Source organism: Gopherus flavomarginatus, chromosome 7, assembly GCF_025201925.1.
Source record: "Gopherus flavomarginatus isolate rGopFla2 chromosome 7, rGopFla2.mat.asm, whole genome shotgun sequence".
Lineage (NCBI taxonomy): Eukaryota > Metazoa > Chordata > Testudines > Testudinidae > Gopherus > Gopherus flavomarginatus.
In genome coordinates, this window is record NC_066623.1 from 72,291,506 (window position 1) to 72,317,259 (window position 25,754).

Consider the following 25,754-nt stretch of genomic DNA (forward strand, 5'->3'; position numbering starts at 1 on the left):
CACTGAGTCAATCTCCCTTTTGGTAGAAGGCTGGTCATAATACCCACTGAAGTTGGAATGCACTTCACCTGGGCTGGTTAGAAGGGCATTTGTGAACAATATAGGATACGCTTCCCTCATTTTTTCTCTCCACCAACCTTTCCAGGGCTGAATGCCTTTCCTCCATAGCACACCTTATGGACTTTATTAGAAGCAAGGATCAGCCTGAGTTTTGGTTCTCTGCATGCCAGGTAACAGCCTGTAGTCATGTTGTAATTCCACATCAGATTTATATATGTGCCTATTCCCTTTACCTACACTTTTAAGTTAAATCTAATAATGGTGTTAGTGGTAGCCATAGAGTTCAGGAAGGTAGGTTAGAATTCAGTAGAAAAGCAATAGAGCACTTCACTTCTTCAGTGAAACTTTGCTTTCTTCCTGTAGGCAGCAGAATATCTCACAACCTCCACACATATGGCCAGATAGTGCTTTCTGGGGGCAGGGAGAAAGATCAGAAAGGCCCCCAAACCCTGGAAAACGGCCTAAATGCACTGAAAGCACAGGGCCATCTGCATTTTCTAGTGATGGCACACTGGCTTCAGCACCCCCTGACTTTCATCTCCATGGCATCATAGTGGCATGCATATGATCCTTCAAACTAGCCCATAATTTGGCAGAGCAAACAATCCCAGATAATGGATGAGGCTAGTGATTGGCAGTTCTTCAAATTCATCTGATTCTGAGGAGGAGCAATTTTGAGCTACTTTAAATATTTAGCAAAATAAAATAAAAAATGAGAATCTATTCTTTAACCTACAGAGTACATGTATTCAACTAAGGCAAAAGGCTCCATGCTGTTTTGAGAGCATAAATGCCAACCAATCCAGTAGATTCATAGACTTGAAGTCCAGGAGGGATCTTTGTGTTCTGGTATGCCTATGCTATTTTGTTCTCCATATGTTCTTATACCACACTCATCACTGTAGCATCTGAGCATCTTCTAGTAGTATATTTATTAAGGAAAGTGACTAACACCTGTCACATGTCTTGTTCTCTCATCCTGTACTCAGGGGGAGAAGCCTGTTCAATTTAATGTCTGGTTTTGGTAGGTGATTTTTTTTTTTTTTGTTTTAAATACAGGTTGCATTGTATTTGATATAGAAGGCAGGGTCAGAGAAATTTGCCTTGTACTTGGAGTGGAATGTGGTGAGGTTTGTGATGGTCCTTAGTGCCTGGGGAAGTTCATTCTACAATCTCAGAACCAACCACTGAGAAAGTTCTGTCTCTTTCGCAGATAAGCTAAACCCTCATTATATAGAGTTCCATTGCTCTAGAAGAGCAAAGTTGTCAAACAGTCTTCATCCTGGAGCTTTAGGTGGTCTTCTAGATATTGTAGGGCCAGGCCATGGAACACCTTGAATATAATATGATGTGACCTTCCTCCTCCCCTTGCATAGGTATCCCTTCTTTCTTATCACTCTCATCTCCCTTTTCCCTGCCATAGACACAAAAGTTATCTATTTTTCTCTTCTAACTCCAACACTTGCCCCAGGACCCCATCCTGTTTCCAGATCTCTCATATCCACTCTCATCTTTTTCTTCATCTCTCGCTCCTCTCTGGATCTTTTTCCTTACAATGCAAGAATGCTTTAGTCTCCCATTTAAAAAAAAATACCAACACCTTTGACACCACTTGGCCCTCCAGCTATCACCAAATCTCCCTTCCATCTCTAAGCTAATTGAACGTGCTGATTGTTGTTGCAGTTCCTCTCCTGCATTGTCATCCTAGACACTCCTCAATCTGACTTCTGCCTCTTGCATGCCACTGAAACCACTCTTACCAGCATCAATGATCTCTTCCTAGCCAAATCTTTGACCTGTCAGCCACCTTTGACTCTTTCACTTGTGCTCGTCTCCTTGAAATATTGGCTTCCCTAACTCTGTCCTTTCCTGGTGGTTCTCCTACCACTCTAGTTGCTCCTTCAGCATATCTTTTGGAGGGTCCTTCTCATCCTCCTCTCCCCCAACTTTCTGTCAGGGCTCTACAGGACTCTATCGTTGGTCTTCTCTTCTCCTCGACATCTTATCTCTAAGTAATCTCATCTGCAAATACAAATTCAACTACCGTCTCTACTCAGACCTCTCTCCTGACCAAACTAAAATCTCAGCTTGTCTCTCACATCTTGTGATAATCTAGCTGTCAGCTAAAGCTGTGTATGACTGAAAGAAAGCTTTTAGTCTCGCTTCCCTCCCTACCTCCTCGCCATCCTTCCCTACTACCTCCTTTCTTGATCACTGTGGACAGCACTACCTTCCCACTTGTCACTCAGGCCCATAACTTAGGTGTCACCTTCAACACCTCTCATCCAGGCTGTGTCTAAACTTTCATATTCTGTCTGCATATCTGAGATCAGCCTTTCCTATCCATCCACACAGCTAAAATTCTTTCATCCAGGATCTCATTATCTTGCATCTCGATTACTGCAGTATCCTTCTCTTTGGCTTTGACAAATGCAATCTTGCCCTGCTCACATCCACACAGAATACTATTGCAAAGACTATTTTCCTAGGCTATCACTTTGTCACCTCTCTTTTTGCATTCCTTCATTAGCTCCACCTTCTGTATCACATGAACTATAAGCAAATTATCAACACTTTCAGAGCCCTCATGTCTTATCCTCACCTGACCTACCATCTCTTACTTGTTATTGAGATATCAACACCTGCCTCCAACTGGCCCATGATGCCAGCTTCCATCACTTCTTGTTAAATTTTCAAACAAGATTCTTTGTGCTTTCTCCCTTACTGCTCTGATATTTGGGAGGATCTCCTAGTTAACATCCTCAAAACTACCTTGTCATCTTCCTTCAAATCCCTCCTTAAGTGCTTCTGTGCCACGATGCCTACAAAAGTCTTGATAATGATTAAGCCCCTGGTGTGCTGAGACCTCTGTCTATCATAATGATAACATTATATCGTTTCCTGGTACTCTTCCATTTGTCTGTCTCTAACCACCTACTGCCTCTTGTCTTATACTTAAATTGTAAGCTCTTTGTGGGAGGGACCATCTTTTTGTTCTGTTTGTACAGTGCTTAGCACAGTGGGGTACTGGTCCATGGCTAGGGCTCATAAGTGCTGTGATAATATACAAAAAATAACAACAATGACCTTGAACTTGATTTGAAATACTTTGGGAAGCCAGTGTATGGAGTGAAGGATACGTCTGATGTACTTATGGTTGCCTTTGTTGCTGAGGAGAAGCGCTGCTGCTTTCTGTTCTAGTTAGTTTTGTAAGTTGCACCGGAATATCATGTTGCTGTAGTCCAGTTGAGAGATGCAGTGAATAACTGAGGCCAGGTCATCATCTGGTGGGATGGAGTCTTACAGCCAACTAGAGATGATGGAAAGTGTTAATCATAGATGCTGTTGTGTGAGAGCTCAGTGTCAGTGAGGAATCCAAAAAAAAGTCCTAAACCATGATCTGAATAGACCAGTTGTAGGTGTCTCTCTTCAACCAAAGGAGACAGAAACATGGCTGCAAAATCTTAAAATGCTATCCTCATGCTATCCTCTGCCCTCCAGCATTATCTCTATCTTACTCAGGTTCAGGTTCAGCCAGCTGAATAGAGTATGTAGAAATTGTTCCAGTTGTTATGCCTTTTTCCTAATCTGAATTTGTCTAGCTTCAGCTTCCAATAATTGGATCTTGTTATACTTCTGTCTGCTAGATTGAAGTGCCCTCTGTTACTAGATTTCTGTTGCCCATATATGTATTTACAGACTTGAATTGTCACTCCTTAATCTTCTCTTTAATAAGCTAAATAGATTGAGTTCCTTGAGCCTGTTGTTCTAATACGTTTTCCAATCCTTTAATTATTCTCATGGCTCTTCTCTGAAGCCTTTTCTGTTTTGCAACATCCTTTGTGAGTTGTGAACAGCAGAACTGGACATACTATTCAGTAGCGATTGCATCAGAACCAAATACAGAGGTAAAATAGCCTGTTTACTCCTACTCAAAATTCCCGTTTATGCATCCAAGGATTTCATTAGCCCTTTTGGACAGAGCGTCAGGTTTTGGAGCTCAAGCTCAGCTGATTAGCCACCATAACCCTCAAATTGTTTTCAGCTACTGCTTCCCAGGATAGACTCCCTCATTCTGTAAATATGGTCTACTGTCTTTGTTCCTAGATGTATGACTTTACATTTGGCTGTGTTTAAATCTATATTGTTCGGTAGAGCCCAGCTTTGCAAGTGATCCAGATTACTCTGTGCCAGTAACCTGTCTTCTTCACTATTTATCACTACCTCAATCTTTATGTCATCTACAAACATTATCAGCAGTAATTTTATTAGCTTCCAGGTCATTGACAAAAATTAAATAGCGTAGGACCAAGATCTGATATCATGGGGTGCCAGTAGAAACACGTCCACTTGATGATGATTCGCTGTTTACAGTTATGTTTTCAGACGTTTCAGTTATCCAGTTTTCAAAATGCAGTTTGAAATCAAGTCAGATCCCTTATAGAAGTCTGTTACCTTTATCAGCCAAACTGATGTACTTATCAAAAATAAATATCAAGTTAATTTGACAAGATCTGTTTTGCGGAAATCCATGTTCATGGGCATTAATTGTATTAATTGAGTCCAATATCAGCCATTCCATAATTATTTATTAATAGCAATAGACCGTACTAAAAAGAATTTCCCAATTTTAAAGCTGCATTAACTAAATAGAGCAGTAAACTTCTAGATTTTATCATTTTTCAAGTATTGATCTACCTTCTGTATTAGATCTTTCTTTTCCTCGCATCCCACTCCCTCTTTCCATTGTTGAAGAAAATAATGTTTCTTTAAAGTAGTATTCATGATGAAAACATCTTTTAAATAAAAGAACAATGACTTAGGAAAAAAAGTTTTAATTAAATCTATTATTTGTTTACTAGCTGTACACTAGAAAAATCTCAGTATTCTTATGTTTTAGAATATACTGTAATGCCTACAGTGTTTAAAGTATCAAAATAATGTATCTGTTTTCTCTTTGTGTCATACTACAAACTGATCTTTAGGTGGTTTCTGAGAATTCAGTGAGGAAGAATTTATACTATAATAATATCTTGGCTTTGTTTCACTTGTCGGTCATTGGAGGCTTCAGTTTGTATTGCAGTTAAGGTGTTATACTAGGCTAAACTCTGTAAAATGCTAGCATTTGTTCTTCTTTTTCCCCATCATCAATCTTTCACACTCATATCAAACCCCTAATGTATCAGCAGGTTTCCCAGAGCTACTGGTTAAAATTACCTTTGCTTTTGGTAAACTATGAACCTTCAAACCTCAGTGTTTTCAGCTGCCCCCTGCGGATTCTGTGAAGCCTCTTTCTGGCACATTTCTCACTGCTAGTTACTTGTTTTATGTTTTAGAGCAACAGAAGCTGTAGATCTGTAACCTGTTAAGAGCCAGATTACTATTAAACTTGTTTTTCATTGTTAAATGAATTGTGCCAACAAAAAGTACAGCTGAACACTAAATCATGGTATTTATTAATAGGTGCAAAGAGTGAAAGTTTTGAAGGCATTGTTTTCTCTGGAAATCTTGAGCTCAGATATAATTTAACAGTTATACAAAAAGGATAATGAAAGTATGAAATGTGCTGTGGTATATCAAGCCGAATTGTTGTGTAATTACAATTTTTAGGTTCCTTTTCTGACAGCTTTTTTTAAATTGGCAAATTTACATGGTATGTTGGAATAAGAAACAATGTCAAACGCATAAGCCATCTGTAAGTATAGATGGCATTATGTCATATGCAGTACTTAGGTTGTCAGAATACCATTAAACTTACATACTGTAAAAATATTGCTCTTGGGAAGTTAGAGTGGAATAACAGTCTAAAAGTTTAAATAAACCATTCCTTTCCCTTCTACTTATTCTTCTGGCTATGTTATTGAATTTGGTGTTTGTAAAACTTCCCCCCACCCCCAACCCTCCCATTCCTAGGAAAGAGACCATCCCTTCTTGACTGTCCTTGGTTGTGAGTAAATATGAACATCCTGAGAGTATGGATGGTTTTCTCACAGTACTCTGTCATTTTGAGATGCTCTTTTCTACCCCAACCCACCTTTCTTTAAACTCTTGATCAGTTCACAGTTGTGATGACTCTGCACTCAGGCTAATGCTGGGATATAATTTATGTAGTTTGAGCTGATACCCTCCTTTTTCAGAAAGTGAGGGTGTCTCTTTTTAAACACTTGCAGGGCCACATCCTCCTTGTGTTACAATATATGGCCCATATGTGTCTGCATATCTGAGAAAAGATTTTGTTCTGCACCTCCACTGATCTAATGTAGTTACCAATGCTGTTCCCAAAGTTAGATTTCCATCCTAGACAAAACTATAAATTTCCAGCAGGTATGGGCTGATCGTGATGATATGGTACCAATATCTCTAATTTTGAGAATTAGAATTTTCATCCTTGGAAATCCTAGAAATATCTTACTCTGTTACTGAAAAAGTGTGATAATACCTTGGTGCGTCCTCAGCCCTTACAAAATACTTAGTTTGTTATGATGAGAACAACAAAACAGAAAAGCACACCTTTGGGAATAAATAAACAAAAATATTAATTAATTTGCCTTTTCTATAGAAGTGAAACATCTTGCCTTTTCAATATAAAGGCAAATCTTGGTTATCCAAACTTGTGATATCTGCTCCGCCGCCAAAATTCATACAGAGAATTTATCTCAACCTCTAGTTCTGAAAGGCCAAAGTAAATGAGATTTTTTTTAAAATGATTTAGACTCAGTAAAACGGGATGAGGTTGTAATCTTTTATTTTTTTAAAAACTAATGTTGCCATTTGTTAATGTACTGATTTAAGTATTCTTCTAATTCATATGATATTTAGCTTAAAATAAATTCAGCTCATTCCTATTCAGTACACATTGCTTACCAAGAATAACTACTTGGCCACTCCCAACAAAATTCAAATAAAAATGAGTGAATATCTTTGTCTCCAGTTGTTAAAGTCTGAATTTATTAATTTACTGTTATTAAAAAAAAATTGCAGCGGAGTTGGGAATGAAGTAAAAATAAGTTGATAAACCAAAAATTTCCACTGGATTTATTTTTTGCAACTTTCTTTTTGGTTAATACCTATCAATCAACACTGAGGTTTAAAATATTTTTAAAAAGAAGAAATAATTTATTGAAGATTTAAAGTTTTAGAGAATTCTTCCAAATCTCTTTTCACAGAGTTCAATTTGAAGGTTTTTTTGGTTGCTTCAAACAAAAAACAAAAACCATTTTAGAAGTGTTTCACATTTTTTTTTCAATTACAGAAAAATTAGTGATAATTCAAAATAATACATCTTCATTAAAATAGTAACATTTTTAGAGCCAGTGTGTGTTTATACATGTATATTTGTATGTGTGTTTTCAACTGCTATATATGCATCTTCACATTAAAAAGATTGTATTTTATTGTTATGCGTGACTTTTATTTATTATTATGCATGATTTATATATATAATATAAGAATAATTTTCCACGCTAAATATTACGTTTGCAATAGTATAGATTCAGTATAGCAATATTTTTAATTTAAAATATTTCTGCGTTTATTGCAGTGGGTACACCTTATTACATGTCTCCAGAGAGAATACATGAAAATGGATACAACTTCAAATCTGACATCTGGTCTCTAGGCTGTCTGCTATATGAGGTAACATTGATAAATCCAGTAAGCTTAATACATTGATACGCTTTTGCTTTATTAGATGTATCAGTTTCTGTTCTAGGATTCTGTATATTTTGCTTCTTAACGAGATAGCCATTTTAGTGAGAAGCAGCTTTTGAGCCAAATATAAGTATAGATAGCTAAATATAAAAACAATGCCATGTGAGCTTTTACAGTAATTTCAAAATATGTTATGATTGACCTGTTCAAGACTTGCCTTTTAGTGAACTTTCTAAAAAGACATAGATAGTAATTTGTTGAAGACTTTAGGCTTAGTCTGGTAAGGATCATAGTCTTGAATGTCTAATGAAAAGCATTTTTTTCCCCTAAATTTCTCAATGTTTTAACTGACTTTATCAAAATACAACTATGAAAACAGTGCATATATGCATTCAGCATATGTAATAGAACTGATCGAGAGTATGTGGTTAATTAAAATTTAAAAAATTGAAGTATATTTTTAAACTCAAGTTTCATTTGTTTGCGGTTACTGGAAATCTGACTTAACAATAAAGAAATGACACTATAATGCACACATATGCATCACTTGGTTTAATTTTTATGAGCATAGCTTTTGAAGCAGCAGCTAAAAAAGATGGGCTTATCTTCAGTTTTCTTTGCTTGCAATTACTGAACTTTGATACATTTATTAAGCCCTAAAATATAGACATCATTTAGTTTATGTATACGTACCTATATATAACATTAAGAAATGAAAAATTAAAGAGTATGGTAAACTTCCTCAAAATGAATGAGTTTTGCCTTAAAAAAGGCACACAAGATTGGCCCCTAAATTAACTAAATCCTCATACTTTGTAGTGTATCTTTTTACAGATCTACAGAATATAAACTTGTGTTAAATAATGTTTTGAACAAGTACCTTTCCCACTAAATAACACAATGATATCTATTTGCAGTCCAAACTCACCCTCTTCTTATAGCTCAGCTTTATTGATAAAGAAATGAACAATAAAAGAACAAAGTTCAGCTAAATACTTCTTTCTAGGCATAGTTGAATCTAGGGTTTCTCCCTTTGGATTCCTTTACCCAGACCTAAATGCTCTCTCTCTATATCCAGGTGAGGTAATAAGCCACTTGCTCCATTGAGGGTGCGTCTGCACTTCAATTAAAAACCCATGGCTGGCCCATGGCAGCTGACTTGGGTTTGCAGTGCTTGGGTTGCCGATTGTTTATTTACAGAATTGATTATCGGGCTTGAGCTGGAGCCTGGGCTTTATGACCCTGCAAGGTGGGAGGGTCCCAGAGTTCAGGTTCCTGTTACCTCAGCCGGAACATCTACACTGCAATTAAGCAGCCCCTCTTGAGTCAGGTGGCATGAGCCACCTGCGGATGTCTAACTGTAGTGTAGACATACCCTGAGTCAGCAGAACTCACGTAACATTTTCCAGCAAGATCAGCACCTGCTAATAAAGTGGGTTGTTTCAGGCAGCTCTAACATCTTATACCATATAAGGGTGAATTGACTTCAGTTTTTTTATATTAAGTATCTTACACACACACACTTATTAAAACAGTGCCAAAAATGTGAATATCTGTATATATGCAAATTATATTTCTGTCCCAAAGAACTTGCAATTCTGCACACAGTTTTTACTGTCAGTCATGGGGACTGGTCACAGTAGTAAGTACTACATCTGGTAGCAAATGTTTGCAGGATTGGCCCTAATTTGGGACTTGATTGTGCATGGGGATCCCCTAGCACTGATATCTGTGCTCTTGCGGTGTTCCATCCTTGAAATGGATGGGACTCACACAAGAACAATTAGAAACATTAATCTCATTTCAGGATGAGGGCCCTGAGGAGAATGTCTGGATTTTGATGTCATTAGTTGCAGGTTTGTTATTTTTTGACTTGGGACTATGTTTATATGGGAACAATAAATGAAACATTCAGTAAGCAGTTAGTGCATAAAATATTTTGTGTGTTTTTACAGTTAATTTATAATCCAACAAATATATATATAAAATTATCAGATAGGTAGAAGCATGACTTGCAGTTCACAAGAATTATTTTCTGAGCTTGTCATTTTGGTATTGTGTACAGTATATTAAATACAGTATGTGAATTTGGAGTATTTCTTTTTTATTTAGGCTACTTTGAAGTAATTACTTTGAAGTAATTTTAGAAGAACTTAATAGAATAGACAGCAGGACATGTCTTACAGAAATAGAATCTGTCTTGCCATCTTTTATGACCAAATAAATACCTACTTGAATATTTTTCCTCAGATGATTTTTAGAATTTCCATATGGCAATAAATTATTTTCAGTGGTTTGAAAAGTTTTACCTGGATGATACTTAAATATGACATTTAGAGAACAGAACAGTTGTTATATTTCCTATATTTAAATGTATTATATAATTGCACTATATCAAAAATCTTCAAAATATATTTCTAATAGTTAGGCATTTGAGGCTTTATTTACTTTATTGTTAATTCTGCAACATAATAGACACTGCTTTTTTGCTGGTCCTTTGCGTGTATCATTGAAATATTAGGTATTATAAACTCATGTTAGAACATGTAAATAATTCTTATTCTTGTTCCTTGTTTTTTCAGGTGTGTGTGTGTGGGGCGGTTGGGGGGGCGAAAGGTCTTGAGATGCTTTCAAGTTATGGACTAATACAGGGGTAGGCAACCTATGGCACGCGTGCCGATTTTCAGTTGCACTCACACTGCCCGGGCCTGGCCACTGGTCCAGGGGGCTCTGCATTTTAATTTAATTTTAAATGAAGCTTCTTAAACATTTTTAAAAATGAATTTACTTTACATACAACAATAGTTTGGTTATATATTATAGACTTATAGAAAGAGACCTTCTAAAAACGTTAAAATGTATTACTGGCATGCGAAACCTTAAATTAGAGTGAATAAATGAAGACTCGGCACATCACTTCTGAAAGGTTGCCGATCCCTGGACTAATAATTGGCTTTCTCGAATCTGAGTATCAGTGCAGCTTTCCCTCTAAGCAGATTTCCCCAAATCAAATCCATTCAGTTGTTGATTCTACAAGATAAAACAGGAGACTCAGAGAGACCTAAAAAGAGTTTAATAGAGTCGCACGCTATCTTTTCAGTTCTGCAGTTTTCCTTCTTTTATAAGGGATGCTGACCCGCTTTGAGGCTTGTTGCATGCGTTAATTAAATCACTGATCAAAATAAAGCCATACAGTATTAAAGGTAACTAAATCTTGTTCCCTCTGTCTCTGATAGATGTTTTGTGTATCATTTGCATTTTAAAGTGTTTATTGTATTAATTTCATGGTTACTGCTAATACAGTTTTTGAAATTTCTCCAGTTTAGTTAGGGGAAAATTCTGGCTTGTTCATGACCTCTCAGTAAAGGTCTAATTGACATTCTGTTAAACCTCTTCTCAGTTATGTTTTAATTTGATTTAATATTTAAATTATAGGAAATTAGTTAGATTCTAGTTAATATCACATTATATTATTTTGTATCCGACCTTACTAAAAGGTTTACTGTTTAATAATAAATATTAATAATGCATAGCTGCTAAGGTTTTTGAAAGCATGTTTTAGACTCTGAAAATTAGACTTTCAAATATTCCTGAAACCTCAAAAACATTACCACTGCAGTTTTAATTGATATGCAACAAAGTAGACTTTACTAATTAAAATCAAGATGCTGTGCTTTTGCTACATGGACCTTTACATGGAAAAGTAGGTTTTACACATTTCCTTTTATTGTTCAGCGCAGCAATTGCATCCTTACAGGGTTGTAGGTTGGTGGCTTACAGTTCAAAAAAAAAGAGAGCTGCCACCAGCCCCGAAGACAGACAGTGGGCTTTCGTCCCTCAGCCACCCCCGGAATACTAATCAGGAAAGTCAGACCCTGGAGGTCAGGGAGCAAGTCAATCATTCTAGCGATCGTCTCAGTGTGGAGGATCAAATTAGCCTGAAAAATTCAGCTGCTGGGAGGAGAGGGCGAGCAGCTGTCAGGGGCAGCAGCGAGATGCACTAATGAACCAGATGAATAGTGCAAAAGCTTGAAAATAAAAACAGGACAGTTGACATTTTTCATCTGTCAAAGCAGGAGATGCATGAAAATATAGTATTCCTGTTTTAACTCCTTAGGGGACATTTGGATTTTTTTTTAACACTGCAGCATTCAGACAAAAGTAGTTTTTAATGAACACCTAGTGTACAAAAATGAGTATCTGTGCATTTATTTAGAATTTCTGCATGTGTGTGGATTCTGTGGTTGATTTTTGTTCTTTAGGCCTGCATTTTTAACATTATTTTAAAGATAAAATACACTGTCATGTAAATCCAGGAATTACAATTAGAATTATTTTTCTTAAGTGAAGTCTTACATTTGTCTTGGAATTGTTAAAAACCAGTATTTTTATTTCAAGTTAATATGAAATTAATATACAAAACTAGATTGGGTTTTATACAAATATAATGAAAGTATATCAAATTATTTTTTTCTCATTTTTCTTTTCATATTTGTTCCCCATAATATCTCTTATCAACAATGCTTAGGCCATGAAAGAGTTAAAGTTCTATCTGGAGGACCATAAGACAGATGAGAGCCATTTTCAGCTTGTCCTGTCCCTGCTGAAGCTCACTGAGTAGCACAGCATGGACTAGTGTGTTTCACACACACTCTGCATGTCTGGGGAATGTACACATTGTCCTTCCAAAATCAAACTTATTAGCACATGTAGAAAAGGGTGACTGGCTTTGGGGCAGCATTGCGCTCAGAGCAGCATTCGTGCTGCTACGGTTCAAAGATTTAGAAGGTTTTGAACAGAATGCAAAGATTTTAAATGAATTTTTAAGTTAGTAATTCCGCTAACCACAGTATTTGTCTGCACTTTAAATGTCAAGTTATAGTACCATCTTAAAATAAGTGTTAGGTTCACTGATGTCATTTTTAAGTTGCTCATTTCTTTAACAGAAGTTCTCCCTAAAAAGTGCTTATGTTTGTTGGTTGCACATGAAAATTACACGGATGCCCACAGATTGAGGATTTTAAAAATCTTTGAGCTAGTGCTACAGGATATATCTGTAATATATTGCAAGCTGCCTTTTGAATAGAATATGGCATTCCGCATAGAATCTAGACTACATGTTTTTCAAGATTCCTGTCTTTTTTTCAGTGTGTTGTATATGAAATAGCATTCGATAGCATTTTCTTAATTTTTAAACTGTAATAAGGTATCTAGTGGTGTTCCAAAGCTACTACTGCTATCCAGTATTTAATTGTTGCTTTAGACCATATATTTTTTCCAATTAAATAGGATGCGTAATTGTTTGTTTTCAACAGATCTTGTGAAAGAAATGTCATTATTTTATTTTGTCTTTTGCATTGAGGACATGGGAGACCTTATATCTTAACAGCATAAACTGTGGCTAATAACTCAATTTTACATACATTAGATTATGAAGTATAAACCAATTATGATCAGTCTTGCACCATAAATCTGTCCGTTAAGTAAGCACACCGGTTTATATTAACAGTTTTAGAACTGTTGCATTAGTGCTATATAAGCAGAGCAGTCAATCAGAAGTTGGTATGAAATCTACCATTCAAATAGATTTTTCAGCAAAATGTTCCTTTAAAAAAATATATGTACAATTTAACTATGTAATTTTTTTATACAGATGGCTGCACTGCAGAGTCCCTTTTATGGTGACAAAATGAACTTGTACTCTCTGTGCAAGAAGATAGAACAGTGCGACTATCCACCTCTTCCTTCAGATCACTATTCAGAAGAAGTAAGTAATTTTCCTTTCCATGAGCCAGATCCTCATCTTATGCAAACTGGCATAATTCTAGTGAAATCAATGGAGATAACGCCAGTTTATCCCATCTAAGGGTCCGTCCTGTGTGTTTACTTGCCTAAATGTTAATGTCTATGATGACATTTCTGGTATCCTTTTTAAAAATGATTGGGTTTAATGATTCAAGGAGCACGTTATTTTCTCCTTAATTTCTTTGACCTGTTAACAAAGGATTATTCATTCTCTATATTATGTGATGAATTAAAAAAAAGTTACTCACAAATATGATTGACACAGTTGACTTTTCCAGAATACACGATACATGCTCCGTGTTGTAATGGGATTGAACTTTATATCTATATTATGTGTTTCTAAAAGCACAGTTGTAGAAAATGGCTCTCATCTGTCTTATGTTGTACGATAAATTGGTGAACTAGCCTTTCTTTAGAGATCTAGATAACAATAAATGTGGATTAAGTTGCTAGTAAAAAATGAGTTTTGGTCCCCACCTGATCCCATTTATCCCTATTACAAATTTTAGAACACAATTTGGCACAGATGACACTCTTCAAAAGAGAGTGGCCAATGCCTGTAATAACAGGGGATTTTCAATTTAGTATTGGAGAAGGATAACCAAGAATATGCCCCCACAATTGCTGGCTCAAGCCAATGCTAATAGTTTTTCACTAGTATCAGTGCACCAGGTTTGGTTTGGTTTGGTTTTTTTAAAAGGCGGTAAAATAAAAGGAAGGCAAAAGGAGAGGGCAAAATAAATACAAATATTTTTTCTAAACCATCATGACCTCACATGAGAAAAATATAAATGTGCATATGTTAACGTACTGATATTCCAGTATTGAAATACTTTCCCACTTTGAAACAAATGGAGCAAAGTGATAAAAGCTGCAAACAAGAGATGAGGTATTAGCAACTAATTCTAATTTAATTCAGTCTCCATAAATTAAAATTGTGTTGAAAATGCATATAAACACTACATCTGAAATATTTTTAATAAACATAAAGCTTTGTGCTACTTTGCTTAAGGAATGGAAGTTGTAATTCTGCACCATGAATCTATTGTTTTCAAAGACAGAGACTATTAATAAAAGATTGCTGTCCGGTTTCTCTTTGTTTTGTCATATTTATGGGGACAATTTTTTTTTCCCTCTGTGAATAAAATTGGACTTAAAAAAGATAATTATAATGCCTTTACGAAGGATGTAATGGTGATCTATCCTTTATGTAGTTTATGCAGTATGTCTCTGGCTTTCCAATTAATTGTTTTTACATTGGCCGTTTTTAATTATTGTTTTTTTGTAGGATACAAATATGGCAGTTCATATAACCAACTTCAGAACAGGAGGTCTAGAAATACAGTAGGGTGTGAACAGTAATGCAAAATGATAGCAAAAATGTCAGGGGCCGTTCTTTGTTGTGTCATTCATGCTGTCTTCCTTTTTCCATGAAGCGCATGAATATTTCACATATCGGCATCCTCATCCTCTATTCTTCTTGACTAATTTTCAGACTGTCTGAATTTGCATTTCACATGGTAGCTGATTAGGAGATGCCGAGTGCAGCAGTGAAGCCTCAGCAGGCAGTTACCATGGTGACCTTCAGCAGGATTTTAATGATGATACCACTAGTGGTTCGTTGAAGTCGGCCTGCCTGCAGGGCTACTTCACTGCAGCTAAGTGTGAAGTTGGATATGCGGATTCTCAGCCAAGGGGCAAATATCAAAGTCTGGCCCAAACAGAAGGTCTTGGAGTGGGAAAGAGAAATAGATTCCACCTTCTACTTACTCTGTACAGTTTCCAGTTTTGAAAAGCAATACAAAGCAAAACATGTTATATTTTCCTCATTACAAAATAGATGTGCTCACGCACACAGGATAAATCAGTTGTTTTTAAAATCATTTGGAGTACTAGTGTTTTGTAACAAACTAAAAGAGCAAGAGCAACAATACCCTTTATAAATATAGGAAGTAGTTACTTAACAAAAGGAATGAAATATATATAAAGTATTAAGAGACTGTAATAATGTTACTTTGATCCATTGTGACATAAAGAATCTTGCCTAGTATAAAAACCTTTGAAAAATTGCCATGTTAGTAAATGACTTTTTTCCTTAAAAGTGTAGCTTTTATTGTGATTGAAAATACTGTATAGACTTGGAACTACTGAAAAAGAAACAAACAGACTAAGTGTTATCTGTCAGATTATGGTGATGTCCTTTTCTTCTGCACTAGAAAATTTAGACTTCAGACCTTTATCCAGGTTGGAACTGTACTCAGCTGAGCAGTAAAGTTTAGAGATTACTGTACTCCTGAAACCCATTTGAATGCCTGATGTTCTGTAAAGATTAATTTGATAAAAGAATAAATTCACTATGTCCCTGTCTGTGCATACTTTCAAACAGGAGTATAAACACTGTAGTTACAAAATGAAAGAAATGTTAAAATACATTTCCAGTGTGCTAATTTTAATTAGTTCTGAGATAAAACTGGCATTTAAAATTGAACTAACTTATTATAGGGCTGATGTTTATTTTAATGATCAGCATCTGTAGTATGAGATCATAGCTTCGTAGGAAGTTATCCAAAGATACTCATGTTGATAGATTTTTGCTTTTGTATATTTGTCCACTTTTCTCATAGCTGTAAAGTGCTGCCCAATAAAATCGCAGTTAGGGTGACCAGATGTCCCGATATTTTTGGGACTGTCTCAATATTTATTTGTTTGTCCCGCGTCCTGACCGATGTTCAGTCGGGATATGAATTGTCCCAAAATTTTGCCCTCCGGCGCATAGGCGGAGGGCGCTTAGGCCCCATCCCCGGCCCTGCCCTGACTCCGCCCCCTCTTTCCCCCATTGGATCTGTCCTCAAATCCCTGCCGTGGCCCCGCCTCTTTCCCAAGCACGCTGCATTCCTCCTCCTTACCCCTTCCTCCCAGGCTTGCGCTAATCAGCTGTATGGTGGAGCAAGCACTGGAGGGAGAGGGGAGAAGCAGGACGCGGCAGCCAGCTCAGGGGAGGTGGAGGCGCAGCGGAGGCGAGCTGGTGCGGGGGGACGTGGAGCTGCCGATGAGCGCTCAGCCCTGCCCAGCCCCCATTTTTCCTATGCTCCGGCAGCTCTTTTGTTTTTGTTTTTTCCTCCACCACCGGCTCTTGGGTGTGGGGTTTTTTTTGTTTTGTTTTTCGCTTCGCAGGCACCCCTCCCCCCGCCCACGTCCCGATATTTCACGTCTCTCATCTGGTCACCCTAATTGCAATAGAAGTTGTGACATATTTCCCCAGCAGTGAATCACAAACGAAGATTTTCAAGTGACTAGTAACTTTGGGTATCACAATTTTTGGGTCTGCAACTATTGGAATACCTTATAAAAGTCTGATTTTTCTGACAGTGGAGTCCATTGTGAAAGTGAGGCTCCTTCACGGTGCCTCCAGTTGGACAACCAGAATCACTCACCATTGTTAAAATCATGGCCACAGCATCTAGCACAAAGCATTGTTTCATGTGTTGAGGAGTGGAGAAGAACTTTATATCCTGATTTAGATCCCTTTGTGATTTCTCAAGAGTACATGGCCAGCAATCCTAACTGATAGGGATTCCATACACTCCTCAGTGATGTCCAAGCAGTATTTAAACTGAAAAAAAGCCAGCAGATCCAGAGTTGCAGTATTCTCTGCTAGTTTTCCTGCCTGCACCGAGAGAGTAGTCAGCAAGAATTTCTCCTGCTCTGAACAGGAATAATTTTTTCCAATTTAAAACTGGAGTCTTTACCAAAATTTCAGGTTTTCAGTGCAAAGTTCTTCCCTGTCATAGGTTTAAGTCTTTTTTTTCTGACTTGAGGGACATTTATTCATTTGGTGGCTGACAACCCTGTTAAAGCTTAAAAAATATGTGCTACCTGCTTCCTGTCAGGCTAAGCTCCAGGCTAAAGGCAGTCACTGTGCTAAGTCCACAGAGTAAGTTAAGCAGCATAATCAGCCAAAGAAGGATGCAGTGAGGAGATGCAATAGGAGGTCCCTCCAGCTCAGTCACAGCCTTCAGCATAGAGCCTGATGGCCAACCAGTGCCTGACAGGACAACATTGCTATCCCTGCAGTATAGCCTGCTGACATTAAAATCCTAGGCTTTATTCCCAGGGTTTGTCAATCTCTGCTGTTCTTCCATAGTTTTATGAGAACCAGAGGGCCTGACAGAGGCTTCCCTTAATTATTGAAATAGATACTCCTGGCAGTGGGAAAAGAAGCCAGAATCCTACATCAACAACTGTCTCCTTTCCTTTCACAGAAGATCGGTATAACACTTCTGATATTCTCGTGTTTACAAAATGTTTCATGGTCATAGCATTTTCCTGTGCAGGATAAGAATGAATAATTTACTTTTTCCAGAGGATTGGTTATTCAAGGATGACACTGAGCAAGAATTCCAAGAATCAGTTTGTGCCACCATCATGATGTTATCATGAACCCTGGTGACTCCACAGTCCCAGTTTGTTCTTTAAAGTACTGATGAACCCTGTTAGACGCAGCTCAACTCTGAGCTTTTCTGGGCCCAGGACAGATTCTTGCACATTCTTGATGCATCAGAAAAGATTTGTCAGATCCAGCAATTATGAGCAAGGATCAAGCTGTAGATACAGACTCTTGACCCAAAGAAGTGTTTTTGTGTTATCCATAATATGGCTTCATATCAGGTAGTCTCAGTGAGCCCACAGTTTATCACTGATCTCAAGGCACCTAAACTCATGGACTGTATTGAAAGGACAGATAACTCTTACATATACTGACTTGCTGGTGGACAAGGGCTCTGAACCACATTCCTCCGAACCACACTGCAGTAGCCACAAGTGTGTTCTGGCTTGGATGTGGGGAATCCATACAAAGGAGCTTTGCATAAAAGGGACATGGTCTCTTTGGGAAGCCTCCTTACAAACATTTTCTAGAAATGAGGCAATTCTTTTATACACTGAAAAGTTCCAGAGATATGAAATTGCAGAAGGTTGGACAATCAGGACACCACAATTCACATATATTTGAAAATACTTACAAACAGTTGTGGCTATAAAGGATGTTTAGGGCTAAAAATATTGCTGATTAGTGGTGCCATTTTGACTATTGGTCCTCCTTAGGAGTGAATCTCCATGTCCACTTCTGAAGCTTTGTACTATTACATAATATGTGGTGTATTAACAGTAGTAATTTCACAGGAAGATGTCATTGTAACTGTACCAAGATTCTGGGGCTGAAATACGCACTTTCAGGTAGATAGAAGTTCAGCTTGCTTAAGAAATTAATAAAAATATCACATAGTCAGGCAGGGGTTATGAATCTGTGGGGGCAAACTTTACCATCCTTTTGTCAGCTTCTGAGATAAACACCTCCATGCATAGTCGGTAGCATGAAAGAAGGATAGAGTGACCTTCCTGAGCAAGGCTCCCTACCCTTTTCATATTTAAATCTCCCTTGAAGACAAACTTCTGTTATGATGCCTATAGTGAGTCTACTTGACATATATTAAATGAAAACGAATAAAAGAACATGATGTTTTTCATTCCCCTATTCATAGCTATTTATGCCCCAAACCTTCAAGGACTTAAGCATGACTCTATGCACTATGAGAAGTCCTATTGACATCTCACAGGGTGAATTAAGCATATTTGTAAATTTTTGCAGGATCAGGGCCATATTTTGTAAGAGATTGCATTTAATATCTTTATATTTTTCTTACAAATGGGGTTTACTTACAGGATTCTTTTTGCAAGGCTGGGGCCTCAATTCCTTTGCAGTTCTCTTCCTATTGGTCTTGTATGCTGGCTGAGCTGCTCTGCATTTGGCCTGGTTAATTTGCTGATCTACCTGCCTGATGGCTCATGATATGTTCCTCCTGTTTATTCCACTTGGGATTTTAGACTCTTTTCTTGTATCTTTTGCATTGAAGAAAGGCAACTTTTTATGATTAAAAAAACACTTATATTTTGTTAACTTCAGTATTCTCTCTATCCCTACCCCTTCCCAAATGATTTAGCCCAATTGTTCTCTTTTGTTAACGGAACAGAGCTCTGAATATTGACTGCGAGAAGTGGTACAATTTCCTTTAAATTCCCATGATTAGTATAGTCAAAGTGTCTGTGTATTTAAAAAAGACTCTATTACCAAATTTACTGCAATTAATTTTGGTTAAAAAAAAAATCCTCTCTAATCTCTAAATGAACCACTACATTTTCAACACTAACTTAAATGTGTCTCCTCAAAATATTGTGCATTTAACAAAATATTGAAATTCTCCTTGTCAAAGTGAAATAATCTTTCTGGATACTGTAGAGGTGTCATCAAATGAAAAAAAAATTACTGTACATAGATGTGACATTGTTTGAAAATTTAAGTGTCCAGAACTCAGAAAATAAAAACATTAAGTGCAATATTGTTAAGTTAATGCTTGAATTTTCTGACTCCTGTGCATTTAGTTCATATAATTTAATATCCTTTTGGGGTTTTTTAAAGAGATTTGTGGCCAATGCATTTATTGTGCCACTGTTGTATGAAAGCATATTTGAATATGCAGTTCATCATGCCTTTGAATAATCATGAGGGTGAAGGAGCCACTGTTCTTGGTGCCCGGCAGAGGTTCCAGAAGGCTTTATTTGGTGCAGTAATCACAACTACAGTTTTACAGTAATTGTCCGTGCATATTTTGTATGCAAATACTTTTGATGGTACGGATGCCTTGGAGGATTTGACAAAATGTTAGGGAGGATCAAAAATTTGTGATTGTGGTAAGGAGATTCAGGAGGGTTTGACACAGTGATTTAGGAGAAAAGTGTAGGAAGAATTTTGTATCTGGTAAGGGCTGGTATTCTAATAAGCAGTCTCTAGGGAAGCAGGTTCCATAGTGCAGACTGCCTTGGAGAATATGCAAAATTTGAAATAGATGACAAATTTGCTCCACCTGAAAGGTCACTAGACTGACTGGATACCTTCTAATGTCACTGAAAGGAACTATGGAGGGAAGAAGAATCCTAACCATTTTCCACCTTCCAAAGAGCAACAGGGAGTACCTAGACGTTCCAGTAGCCTTTCTCCTGTATCCCAGGCCGTCTGTTTCTAAATTTGTGGACTCTGAGGGGCTCAGTGGACTCTGGAGCTTGTCATAATAGAGATGTGTGTGCTTCCAGATTGAGGCATGCTTGTGTATGTTTCTGTCTGCAAGTTGTGCACTTAATTCAATAAGAAAAAAATAGAGCCTAATCTAAAGGCCTTTGGAGTGTTAATTTCATGACAAACTTTCCGTATAGATCTAATCAATACTGTGACTCAATTTCAGCATTTTAGAATATAAGGCCTCAAACAACACGCACAAGTCACACTATTGAATTCAGATAAATAGTTCAAAATAAGACTACATGTATGTATAAAGTTACTCATGTATGCACTGGATAGGGACCTTAATCTGGTATTCAGTCTGAGGAAGTACAATGAAATGTCATAAAAGTGAAATGATTATCTGGGGTATATAGTAAATCTGAATGCAGTCCTACCACACTTCCACAGTTTCAGCCACTCTTACTTCATGTAAGAACTTGAGAAAGCACTACTAACACTTGTCATCTGGTATTATTTATTGGCTTTCTTATACATTATTGTTTTCCTTTTCTAGCTGCGACAATTAGTTAACATATGCATCAACCCGGATCCAGAGAGGCGACCAGACATAGCCTATGTCTATGACGTAGCGAAACGTATGCATGCACACACTGCAAGCAGCTAAATAGACAAAAGATCATGAAGAAAAGAACCAGAAATTTTCAAGTATTTTTGTGCAAATCCTTCCACTCCTTTTTCATCTGTGTTACATAAATGTAGTTATTCAGAACAGACTGATGTGCTTTGAATTGTGAACCAGTTTACACACAAGCTTCCTGAGCTATTTTTTACCAGTTGTAGTTTAAAAATATAGGTTTAAATGGTAAATAAAAAACAGATTTAAAATGTAAAGTATACTATGGAAAATAGTGGTTCCTGACAACTTTAAAAATAGTGATTTCAAATGTATTTTCAAATGTATTGTGTTAATAACAAAATTGCAATCAGTTGGGAATTCAGTTCTAAAACATCATGGCACTGCAGTTTTGCATGATATGGATATTAGGCTTATTACCTAGAAACAAAAGGTTTGAATCTTTCTCACTTTGTATAACTTATGGAAGTTATGAATCAACACAATTAATGAGTTTATTTTAATTTTTGTTCTACAAGGGAAATAATTGTAAGAGATTTTTTTTGTATTTTATAATGAGTTGTACGTAGTTTGCAGTCCATCTTCTCAAGATAAGTGAAGATGGAAACCATCTGATTAGCTGTTCGGCTGAAATGGCAACTGTTAAATGTGAAAAAAAGTTTTTTGGCAAAATTGTCAGACACTCAAAAATCTCTGTAACTTGTCCCTTTTCTTTGTGTTATTGTGACTTAAATTAACCCAGAAAATTGACTTTAAGGGTTTGGTTTGGCCAGGTTAAACCCCATACTTCCAATTTGATTGGTATGGCTTGTCCTGCATACCTGTGCAGCACTTCATTGACTTCAGTGGGTCTGTGCACAGTCAGATCCTAAAACCCTTGTAGCTTCCTGTTGTGGTAAATAGGATTCGTCTGCACAGGCACATGACTGTCTGAACAGGCCTCTTTGAAGAATGAGGGCCTTAAGTTACAACTCCCTAGGGATTTCTGTTTGTGATGGTGTTTCTAGATTTTGTTTTTAAATCCTTTGGATGACCTTATACTACTGTATTTTTAATTCCGTCTAAAAATACTTTTTTAATCCAATGCCTATTGCCCAAAATACAACCTTTCACTGTAAACAACACGTTCCATAAAATACCTGGTTTTGTTATCTACCTTATTTTTTTTTATGGCCCTAAAAACATCGTTTTATATGCTATAAAAGTTACTTTAGCTTTTGTATTTAAAGAAAAAAAATCAGTTCTGCTTTATTTGTGTAGTCAGCATATTTGTTGATTATACTTTAAAATGTTATCATTTCACCAATATTTTATCTGAGTTGGAAAGTAAGTTCAAAATATTTTGGTTACACTTATATTGGTCACTGTGTATGCATGAATGATTTGATTTATTTGGAAGTGAAAGTAAGTACACACGAATACATTGTACCTATAAATACTGATGAAAATTGAGGTCTAATTTCTCAGAATTTCAAGACCATATTTTTAAACAAACACATAAAGCTGTCAAAGTGGTTCATTGCTGCAAGGTTGACAATGAGAATTTTATTGATAACAGCTTTATTGTTGAGATGTAGTTAGTTTAAATCTTTTTTGATACAAAAAGTCAGGAAAAAGTAAAAATTCAATACTTACATGTAAATATTGGATCTGTATACATTAAGTTCACTATGCATTCAACATTTATAATGGTTGTTTTTCCACTTTTACTTTATTAAACAAGTTTGCATAGATATTAAAATGAACACTGTGCAGCAATAGTTCTGTTTCTTTGATAGGAACCTTCCTTTGATTTGACATAATTAATAAACAATAAGAACCTAGCTATGGATTTATAGACAAGTTTCAACACATAGAAAAGTTTCTAAATGTTAAGAAATGACATTCTATTGAAAATTATTTGTTTTAAACAATGCAGTATTTTTTATACATGTGGGACAGATCCTCGGCTGCTTGAAAGTGGTGTAGCTGCCTTGATTTAAATCAGCTGAGAATCTGTTTTGTGATTTAATGACAAAGTTGCTTTGTTGTAGGATGAATCCTTAGTTTTTCGTCTAGCTGTTCTGTGTGTATTGAATGTAATCTTTGGGGGCTTCATTGAGACTACTATGATGAGTAAAAATAGTCATCTGTAAATGTTGTCAGGATTGGGCCCACATCTTGCCTATCTCTGTCTGGCAACCTTTACATTGAGCTTCTATTGAATATATCAATTGATTTACTAGTTCTTGGTGACTTTTGTGTTCCATAAGATTTGAAATTAAATAAAATAATTTGTATTAAAACAGGGAACAGAGTAGTATTTGCTTGACCACCAGCAATAGCTGTTAGTATGCAAAATTATTCAAGTCATTCTTTTAATCTGTTCTGTTTCTGATAAACAACATTTACAAGGATTGAAAAAATTGTACACAGTGAAGTTATTTCTGTAAGTTAGTCTATTTATTTTACCCTCTACTTAGGTCAAATATGCACATCACTTTTCCTGAAGAAACTAATATTTTAGGCAAAAATTATTTCTGGAAGGCTGTATGGTAAGAAAATTACGGGAATAGTTGAGTTAGAAAACACACCTAAAAATGCTAAGGCTTTTTTTTTTTTAAATTGATGATTTAACCTTATGTTGAGTAAAATAAATAATTCTTATTTTAAAAGCATTAAAATAATGGTATAGAGATGATTCAGTTAAATCTTAGGTGTTGCAAACAGTTACCCAATGAAGATGAAAATGCTGAGCAACCTATTGTAATATACTGAAGTTTACAAAGGGTAAATGAAATTTATCCCTGTTTAAGGGTCAGGTTCTACAACTTACTCACACTAAATAGTACTTAATGTAAATACATAGAACTACCATGTAAGTAAAGACTGTAGAATCTATCCCTTAATAAAGTGCCTGACAGCATATAAGAATAATAAATATAGTAATAATTATTACAACCATTTCTTGAATGCCTTACCATTTAAATAGCTTCTATTATAAAACACCATTCTAGTTTCCACGTACTGTAGGTATTGTTAACATTTACCATATTTATTTTACCAGTTGCATTAAATGCGTTCCTTTTAAATGAGTATTACATTATAACCAAAAATGTGTAATTATTCTCTGCCTTATATTTCAATAGTACTGTAATATTATTGTCTTCCTTTGTGAAATACGGTATTTTGTTGTGTTTTGAACATCTTGCTGAGAAGTCTGCTCTTGGTCTTAAACTGCTTTGCTGTACAATATTCTAATATAAATAAAACATACAAAAATTAAATATAATGTAAAAATCATAGCACTTCCATGATAGTTTCTGGAGCCTTTCCTGTTACAGATAGGTAACATCTAGTAATATACATATCTTGTGAATAATCTATTGCTATCAGTAATTGATTATAGATGAGAGTTATTGAATGGTGCAAGAGAAAGTTTTAAAATCTTTATAACATATATCAAAAGTGCAGAAAATATTACAGCAGGCATGTTCATGATTGCACAAATGTAATGCTTTTAGATAATACTTTTAAGAGTATTTTTAAATTAAAATGAGGGTGTATCTGAAAATCTTTAAAATAAGTATATACATCATAAAAAAGCGTGAAAGCCCCATTCTTGCAAGCTACTGCATATGGGTGGCCCCTTCTGCCTTCATGGAGTTCCATTAATTTCAGTGGGCTGCTTGTGCACACAGGTTGAGTAAATAGTAACTGCTGTACAGTGTATGCAAATGACTTCTGTTTATTCAACATACCAATTAGACCTTTATCTTTCACTGTTCTGTATTGCAAATTACTGTGCTTTATTTCTTTTCTGTACAGTTCAGCTGTTCAGATAGTAACAAGATTAGTAGTCTGATCATTTGAGTGTTTCTTTTTAATGGATAGGAATTTTACAAAATATAGCGGATGTATAAAAAAAATTAAAAGTGTCTGAGAAGGCTTATGTTTCATTAATGTACTAAAGCCCTAAAAGGTGAAAGTCTTGGTAGCTGCTTGAAAGTGGGGGAGGTCGTGGTACTGCCTGTGCCCCGTGTGATTTTCTGCAGCAATCCCCCACCCCCAAATCTCTACTTTAGTTGCTGCAAAGTATTGTTGAATTAGGGTCAGGCAAAAAAAAGAAAAATGGCAAGGGTGCTGAGTGGAGAGTGCTGTGATTTACAGAGCTGGGTTAGCGGGCTCTGCAGGTGAATTCAGGAAGGTTCATAATTTACTAGCTGAACTTGAGTGTATCTGTCAGAAAACCCTCCAATTTTGATTCAGAAATTGCCAGTGATGGATTATCCACCAGGATCCTTAGTAAATTGTTCAAATGGTTAATTACTGTCTCAGTTAAAACTTTACACCTTATGTCTAGTCTGAATTTGTCTAGTTTCAACTTCCACCCATTGGATTTGGTTAAACCTTCGTCTGGTAGATTAAAGAGCCCTCTATTATCAATTTCTGTTCCCCACATCAGTCCTTATACACTGTGATTAAATGACCCCTTAATGTTCTCTGTGATAAATTAAATAGATAGAACTCCTTTAGAGTGAGGGGACTGCA

General features: G+C 36.3%; 1 protein-coding gene across 4 annotated transcripts in view; it reads left to right on the forward strand.

Annotated features, from left to right (window-relative positions):
- The window catches only part of NEK7 (NIMA related kinase 7), a 151,529-nt gene extending 126,378 nt beyond the window's left edge, over window positions 1–25,151 (forward strand). For all 4 annotated transcript variants that reach the window (XM_050961473.1, XM_050961472.1, XM_050961475.1 and 1 more), the window contains 3 exons: window positions 7,601–7,695; window positions 13,364–13,477; window positions 21,144–25,151. In XM_050961473.1, the coding sequence (XP_050817430.1) occupies window positions 7,601–7,695; window positions 13,364–13,477; window positions 21,144–21,254 (320 nt within the window). In that variant the 3' untranslated portion in view covers window positions 21,255–25,151. The remainder of the gene's footprint in view (window positions 1–7,600; window positions 7,696–13,363; window positions 13,478–21,143) is intronic.
- The last annotated feature ends 603 nt before the right edge of the window (window positions 25,152–25,754 follow it).